The sequence below is a fragment of the Asterias rubens genome, chromosome 6 (genome assembly GCF_902459465.1).
Source record: "Asterias rubens chromosome 6, eAstRub1.3, whole genome shotgun sequence".
Taxonomy (NCBI): domain Eukaryota; kingdom Metazoa; phylum Echinodermata; class Asteroidea; order Forcipulatida; family Asteriidae; genus Asterias; species Asterias rubens.
Genome location: NC_047067.1, coordinates 5,917,769 through 5,926,774, shown reverse-complemented (window position 1 = coordinate 5,926,774; position 9,006 = coordinate 5,917,769). Strand labels below are relative to the sequence as shown.

The window sequence follows — 9,006 nt, the reverse complement described above, 5'->3', positions numbered from 1 at the left end:
ATTTCCATGGTTTATGAACCATGATTTATAAATGTTTATTGCATGTTCATGGTTTGTAAAGCATAAACTTACACACAACCTGATACTACTGGTATGTAAACCATAAAAAGGATTTGGCAACACTTTCTATGGTTTACATCTAATTGCTATAAACCATGGTAACAACATGCCTTAAAAGTGGCAAACAATTAATTGACAGACAGCGCCCCATAAGTCATTACCAAGAAAATTAATGTTCACATGCCCTTTAACTGCTGGTAAATTTCTCTTCACCATTTTGTGGAAAAACACCTCAGATTGTAAAGCAGTTCTTTAAATATTCAAAGACACTGGACACTGTTGGTAATTGTCAAAGACCAGTCTTCTCACTTAGTGTATCTCAATATATGCAGAAAATAAACCTGTGAAAATTTGAGCTCAATTGGTGGTCAAAATTGCAAGATAATAATGAACGAAAAAAAACCACCTTTTCACACGAAGTTGTGTGCTTTTAGATAGTTGATTTCGAAACCCCAAATTCTAAATCTGAGGTCTCAAAATCAAAATCGTGGAAAATTACTTCTTTCTCAAAAACTACATCACTTCAGAGGGAGCCGTTTCTCACAAAGTTTTATACTACCATCCTCTCCCCATTACTCGTTACCAAGTAAGGTTTTATGCTAATAATTATTTTGGGTAATAGTGTCCAGTGTCTTTAATGTTGATTTGTATTCATCATACCTTCTCATATTCCACATGTGGTGTTACTGTAAAACAATTTATGAAATAATTTTAAATTTGACATTCTAAAAACAGTTATTTGTCTTTATTATTATAATTTTGTTCTACATCAAAGTTGTGCTTGATGGGGAACAGTTCATTTTTTAAGAAAATGTGAATGGTTGAGTTGAATGTTAAATACTTTGAAAGGGACATAATTGCAGCATATTATTTATATTTATATAGCGTATTTAAAAAGCACACAAAAATCACGAAAATTTGTCACTAAAAAGCTTGATAATTCACCTTGTTTTCTAAACAACTGAACTTGGTTCATACTTCATACTTATCCTGTCAGGAGAAGATATGAACTATGAACCAAGTTCAATTATAACACTATAATAGTAGGACAGTACTACTCTATTGTGTTATAATCGTAATCAATTTTAATAAACCTAATGTATCTTGTATGAATGTCAAAGTGTACCAAACTTTATATGATTACTCTTAAATGAAATAAATCATTGATAAGTATTAAAACGGAACAAAAGTATAATTGTGAAAAGCGATTCGGTATCTGTGTGTGTAGGGGTCTACTGTCTCTCAAATGGGCAAAATTGAAAACAAAATAAGGATGTGAATTTAGGAAAAATTTGAATTCTCTAAATTCTTATAATTTTTTGTATGGTGTTAAGTTTAACCGTGTTGTCAAAAAATAATGTGGCACTACACCCAGCCTAAGTCAGGTGCTTCATTGATGAACTAGTGAAATTGAATGGAATAGGCTTACATCTGAAAAGAGTCACTTGAAAATACAGTGAAAAGTGGCTTCTTAGGTTGAAATATTTTTTTAACTATGCCAGTATTAGGTGTTATTTGAAAGATTCATTCTCATCTGATAAATCTTGGGAGCTTTGGAAGGAAGTACTGTTGACATCTGCTGGTTAGAGGGCCTAGAAAATTCAGGTCATTCATGAATTCTGATAAAAACGTCATTGATTTTGAGCTTGACTGCTGATGCATCATAGTGTGCTATAATTTTAATTTGTGTAGTGTGGTGGAACATTAATTGTCTACAAATTATGAAAAATAGCTTACTTTCACAGGTGTGTTATTTTTATATGCATATGTTGAGATACTTCAAATGAGAAGACTGCTTTGACAATTGGCAATAGTCCCAGTGTCTTTAAAGTGAAAAATCCAAACAGGACCTGCCAATGTCTGAAAGTATGTCTGATTGATTTTCAAGAGGCTGAGAGACTTGCAATACTTGTTTTGTTGAATATTTATCATAATTAGCTTTGGTTCCTAAAGATGAGTGTGGAGCGCCCAGTCTAATCTGATCAGGGGGTCGGTTTCACAAAGTTAGGACTCGTCTTATCTAGAGTTAGGACGAGTAACTCGTCTTAACTTAGGATTAATCTTAAGGTCCGCATGCTACAGTGCAGGCTTGGGACTCGTCCTAAGCCCTAAGATGAGTCTTAAATTAGGAAGAGTTTTGTGAAATCGACGGCAGGTTCTTTATGCATGTGGTCACAGGGGATATAAAGAACAAGTACTTGTGGCCGGTCTGATCTCGTGCGCGCGCCCCTGCAGAGTTAGTTGAGCGCCCTCTTGTGACTGGCTTCATTTCGGTCAACATCCGGGATATGTGCATCCATACACACAGACCACGCGCCATGTTTTTCATGTTCGGTGGATTTCGAGAGGGACGACGAGGCCGAATTTTGTTACACATTGTGCAGTTTTGAGATTATCTGTAGTTGTTTGTTCTTGTTGTTTGGGTCTTTTCAACATTCGTGATGTCCGCAGAACCCAGGTCGGAGCTCTTTACGGTATGCTTCAATGCTTTATTTTAACATTTTTAGTCATTTTAATTTAACGATTTTATTCAACAAAACAAAAAAGCGGTCCTACTGAAAGCCGACAACAAGCCGACAACAAGCCGACAACAAGTCCAGAGCGCCGCCAGCACGCCGCCAACAAGTTTTAAATACCTCCAAAATGGCCAATAAACCATAGATATATTAGAACTATATGTGTTCTGTAATATAAACATAAATTTAATGGAAAAACTTCACGAAAAGTGTGTATTTTTTAACCAGAAAAAAACTTCACTTGCACGGAAAGCGGTCGGACGCCATCTTGGATTAAAAACCGTGTTTGGACCAGACCATTATGATACGGGTATATTTAGCACTTGTCAACAACAGAGGGCGGGCTTCATGTGAAGACCTTCACTGCCGTAGACCTTATCGCAAATACCAATGCGCAAGCGCAGACTGTTGAATGAGGTGCATTGTGGGATAGATATGAATCAAATTTGGATACCAGCTAGACCACAATGCACCTAATTCCAAGCTTTACGCGTGGCCCCAGTATTTGCGAAAAGGTCTGTGTGCACAGTGCATGACGCCCGCCCTCTATGGCTAAATATGACTTACCCGCATCATAATGGACTGGTCCAAACACGATTTTAAGCCAAGATGGCGTCCGACCTATTTCCGTGAAAGTTAAGGGTTTTTTTCTGGTTAAAAATTCACACTTTTCGTGAAGTTTTTCCATTAAATTTTTGTTTATATTACACTACAGAACACACATAGTTCTAATCTAATATATCTATGGTTTATTGGCCATTTTGGAGGTATTTAAAACTTGTTGGCTGCGTGTTGGCGGCGCTCTGGACTTGTTGTCGGCGTTGTCGGCTTGTTGTCGGCTTTTAGTAGGACCCCAAAAAAGTGATGAAGTTCGAAGATCATGAGATCGGCCAGCCAGACGTCAGTTCGCATTGGGGATAAGGAATATTCATTTTGATCTTTTGTTTTGGTGTTACCCATATCATGGAGGTAGCTCCATGCCCATATACACCGATGGAAAAGTTTCCGTATGGCGCCACCACTTTTTCATTCGAAATAAAATACTCTAGTATCTAATTTACCTGATATATCCCTTTTTGTAAAAATGAGTTAAAAAGTGGTGGCGCCATACGGAAAGTTATCCCTACTCAATACTGGTTTATGCAAATTAAACATTGTCTGTATTTAGTTAAGTAATTGTAAAACTTGCCGCATAATTTATACTTAGGCCTATCTACAGTAAAAATTATGCGGCAAGTTTTAAACACTGCCACCACTTTTTAATTTTTTAATATTATGAATTATTTATATTCTCGATTCGGAAAAGTTTCCGTATGGCGCCACCACTTTTTCATTTGATATAAAATAATATAGGAACTTATTTACCTGATTGATATATCCCTTTTTGTAAAAATGAGTGAAAAAGTGGTGGCGCCATACGGAAAGTAATTCCTCGATTCTATTTTAATCTAAATTTTAACTCAAATTATTTGTATTTATCATTAAATAAAGTGAACAATTTCTGTATTCTGTCACCACTTTTTAATCGTTATGAAGTAAATTAGGGCCTAGTTAGTATCTTATTATTATTTACCCCAAATGAGATATTCCTTTTGTTGGAAATGGAATGGTAGGTCAAAAAATTAGTGAAAAAGTGGTGGCAGGATACGAAAATGCGAACGTACAGTACTGTCATTTCAGATTAAACATCTATGGCATAAGCCTCCTCCAGCAAATTAAGAGTAGGCCCCCTAACAATACGTCAAATAATTAGTTTTAACTTAATTAAACCCTCTTGACCCCGGTAATAATAAATAATTTTGCCTCCGTGAGACCTAAGCTAGTAGCGATAATGTAACCCCACGCCCGATGGTGAAGCTGGAGGGTTACGAGCCAGTTTCGAATTGAACAGGGCCAATTGGTCAAACACGTACAATTTCGACAGCTAGCTAGTCAACAGATTTGCTTCATTATTACCACTTTCGAAAATCATGACACAAATTCTAGGAACATGCACTCAATCCCAAATAATGTCTAATGAAACCTTTCATAATATCACTCAAAACACCATTGAGAAGCTATTTTGAAGATGAAGGACAAAAACCAGATCCCGGAGCGTAACAGTCACAAATTTCCCAGGTTGACATTTTGAATCTGAGTGGGAGGAGGGTTACGCTATCGTAACTAACCTAAGAAGCTTGCCTGTGCATTTATGGTTATTTTACGTATGGTCATTTAAAAAAAAAAATTATTTGTTAACACATCCGCACATGAGATCAAAAACATTGCGTCTTCATCACATCATTTTTACTTCGGAAAAGGGTTAAGTGTTTGTGCCAGACTCATATCTAATGTAGCATCTGATTTGTTAACACTTTGATCGCATTTTTTACACCTACATAGGGATGGGGTTACATCCCTGAGAAGGTGAAGAAAGCACAGAAGAAGATTGAGATGTACAAATTTGACACGGATGCATGGAGTATCCTTCTCAGAGAAGCGCAGGTAAGACCAAGATGTGAGGATCGTAACCATTGTTGTAGATACACCAATTTTGTGTTCTACATCTACTACATCTATGATAATACTTGTCAAAGCCTTTTCAGCATCTAGACGAGATGAGAAGACAAATGGAGAAATTTCAGTATTAGAAGTGGGAGCTAAGAAAACCCCAGAGAATTATTCTAGGGAAAACCCACCAAGTCGAGTAGGGACTGAAAAACCCAATCCACAAAGTACCCCCAGTAGGATTCGAACCAGGGTCCCCACAGGTGGAAGGCGAGGCAAGACAACACTGCGCCAACCTGACTTCCATGGTTTCTATTTCAAAATTAGTCCACCAAGGGAGAGCGGCTCAACAAAATTGTTCTAGTTTAGACATTGGGCCATTATTGCTGAAGTGCAGTCTAGGGGAAATCTGTGCTGGGCAGCATGCAGTGTATTTTGCTCAGAGTGCTGGGCGAAACTTGTTAGTTCTGGACAGGCCTGCCCAGCACTGCTCACCGTGGCTACAACACTGATCATTACCTTCCTCCTGGATGGGCTCTGACCAGTGGATTATAAAACTTTTGATACACACAATGTTTTCTGGTGCAATTTATTTTAGGAATTTCTGTCTGCTCTATGTGCAGATTTGTCTAATGCTCACCTCTTATTAAAGCCAAAAATACCCACAAAATGAGACAGAAATTATCTCCACTCAGGTCCTCCTCCCCCTAAAACAAAAGTACAAAAAACTTACAACAGACCACTGGGTAACCAGTTTGAGACTTAAAAACAAGTTGGTTATGAAGTTCGGGGTCAATTTCACAAAGAGGATCCTAACTTAGGACTTTTCCTATGAGTTATTAAAAACTTAAGGCTAATTCTAAGTAAGGTTGAGTCACTCGTCCTAACTCTAGATAAGACTAGTCTTAAAGGAACACGTTGCCTTGGATCGGACGAGTTGGTCTATAAAAAGCGTTTGTTACCTTTTCTTTATAAAATGCATGTGGTTGGAAAGATCTTTTAAAACTAGAATACAATGATTCACACAAATTTGCCTCGAAATTGCTTGGTTTTCCTTTAACTGTGCGAACTAACACGGTCGGCCATTTATGGGAGTCAAAAATTTGACTCCCATAAATGGCCGACCGTGTTAGTCGACGAGGTAAAAGAAAAACTGTGCAATTTCGGCATGTTTGTGTTGATCATTATATTCTACTTTTACAACATCTTTCAACCATATGCATTGATTTAAAACGCTTTTCAAAGACCAACTCGACCGATCCAAGGCAACGTGTTCCTTTAACTCTTTTCAAAATCCACCCAGGTTTGTCACTGCATCATCTACTGATTATAAAGTGTGTACATGCACTAACAATACTAGGTAGCTGGTCCAGTTAGGTATGACCAACTGATAACTTTCCCAGGTGGAATTGTGAGAGTATGTGGTAGGAAAAACAAATCCACCTGACACAATGTGTTTTTTGGTGTGTTTTTTTCGGGGGGGGGGGGGGGGGCGGCGTAATATTTTCCACAATTAAGTCAGCAGAAATGCTTCCTTTCATAGCATCTTCTCGTGTTACAATTGTGGTAGAACAATGAGGTGTGGTTTGGCATTGCGACTTTCCATTGTTCTTTTGGCTAGTCATCGCCAATTTGACCACACCTATCTGTTTCTGAGAGTTGACCTTTTTTTGTTTTCCTCAAGAAAGGCCATAGTTATTGAAACGGACAATTTTGCTTTTGTAGTCGATAGACATGTGTGTGGCACTGTCAAACTGGTGTGATGAGTGAGGTTGTAAGTTGTTAAAAGCTGCATGTGCATGATGTGTATAAGCCTGCTACTTCACTCTTGTACACATTGAAGGGCAAGGCAGTTTTTCCCTTAGAAGATGGTCTTTCCATGAGGGAAATGTAAATTTAAACTGGAGCGTTTGAAGGGGCACCAAGGTATTGATCAGGGGGACCAAGGCAGTTATGAGGAGCTTGGTCAGGCTGGTGCCTCTGTGAGCAGACTGCAACAGATTATTGTGTTTATGAAGTGAACTGGTGTTAGGCCAACCTTGGCAATGGGCATTTATTTACCCTGCTTAATGCATCATAATGCTGTTATGCATTGCAGTTTGCCGGGATAGCACATGGACAAGTCAAGGTTATGTGCAGCATATGGTAACAGAGTATGGCGACAAAATACAATACATTTTTACTGTGTGGCGCATTTGATTGTATTTGGCACAGGGTTAAAAAAGGTTGATAAAGTTTGAGTCACAAGTTAAGCAAGCTGGATGATTATTGGTTTTAGTCAGGATTTGCTAAAAGGGTGTCAACTTTGCTTGAAACTTAAAAACTGGGTGTCCAGATTGTTCATTTACAATACATTAACATGTAAGACAGGGTTTCAAAGTGTCAAAAAGTCACAAAGACACCCCTATGGCTAACACTATGCTGTCAGGGGTGGATTTCACAAAGGTAGTCCTAACTTAGGACTAGTCTTAGGCAATGCTAAGAGATAGGACTGGTCCTAAGTTAGGACCAGTAACTCATCCTTACTTAGGACCAGTCCTATCTCTTAGCATTGCCTAGGACTAGTCCTAAATTAGGACTACCTTTGTGAAATCCACCCCTGATTGCAGAAGTGTCAAGTAAGACACTTGCCACCCTTGTCTGCCCATTGCACTCCCTCTTGCTGATTTCAACATGGAACCTCAAACCTTCTATACTTTCTCTTCCCCCATCTCAGAGCCAGCCTGTGGACAAAGCCCGCCCTCTCTACGAACTACTGATAGCGTCATTCAGCAACTCGGGACGATACTGGAAGATGTACATTGAACAAGAGGTCATATATCACAGTTTGTTACTTTTAATTTCCTTTGTTTTATTATTAATATTCAATCTCCTATATAGCACTATAAATATTTTAGTAGATTTTTAAACTGATTTTATGAGGTAATCTCAACCACTTTATTTGTTTTTACTGTTTACTGAGTGTTTTTATTTTTTGAAATAACAAATTTTTACCATTGCAGCCAGGTAAAGGTTAGTGACTCGGATGCAGTATAGAAGTGCAATATTTAATTTGAATAATTTATTACAGGGAAGTTATTTAGATGACTTACAAACTTATTTTGATGAAAAATGGTTCCGTGTCCAGGACAGTGATAGAAATATTTTACCATTTATTTTTCAGTCGGTGATGGTTCTAGGATACAATTTTTTCCACGACACTGATTACAATTTAGAAAACACTATATAAAAAAACCCACTTTGAAACGTTAGGCAGTTGTAATTATAGCCAGTCACTGTGCAAGTATTGAATGATGATAATGTGCAATAAGAGTTGCCATGTGAAGCCTTGTCTCTGCGGCTGATTTATTCTATTGTCATGTGTGATTTACTGTGTCCATTTTCTTGACTTGAGTTTTCTCCGACTCCCGAGCGTCAAGTTATTTTTGCCTCCTGACTCAGTTTCTTGTGTTGCGTCTCATTCATGCATGATTTTTTTTTTTCTTGTAATTTTTTTTTATATAAAGACTGTAAACATAGAGGGGGTTTGACTTTAAGCCAAGATATTTTCAGTGACATAATTTGTTAATCCTTTCCCGCTGTTTATAAAGTGGTGGTTTAGAAGTAATGTGTGATGTGGCTATGCAGAATCAACCCAATGCACCTAACGATATCCCATGATAAATCTTGATTTAGCCATTTTTGGGAGGTGGGGCCTGAGGGGCAAGACTCAGGAACAATGGGACCTATGTTTCTGTGTTTTAATGAGCTTCACAAGAAAAATGTAGTTAAAACCAAAACACAAGCAAGTACCCAACAATTTATTCTAAACTATATGACTGGATGTGTGTTAGCACTTTGCAGTCTTTCACAAACAGGATTGGGAGATACTTGACAAACCAAAACATATGAAGGATGAATATTGATCTGACGTTTTGCACAAAACCAATGCTAGACCTGTGAC

General features: G+C 37.8%; 1 protein-coding gene across 1 annotated transcript in view; it reads left to right on the top strand.

Annotated features, from left to right (window-relative positions):
• Window positions 1-2,379: 2,379 nt before the first annotated feature.
• Window positions 2,380-9,006, top strand: part of LOC117291348 (cleavage stimulation factor subunit 3-like) — a 31,386-nt gene continuing 24,759 nt past the window's right edge. The window contains exons 1-3 of the mRNA XM_033772997.1: window positions 2,380-2,534; window positions 4,959-5,060; window positions 7,780-7,875. Of these exons, the coding sequence (XP_033628888.1) occupies window positions 2,502-2,534; window positions 4,959-5,060; window positions 7,780-7,875 (231 nt within the window). The 5' untranslated portion in view covers window positions 2,380-2,501. The remainder of the gene's footprint in view (window positions 2,535-4,958; window positions 5,061-7,779; window positions 7,876-9,006) is intronic.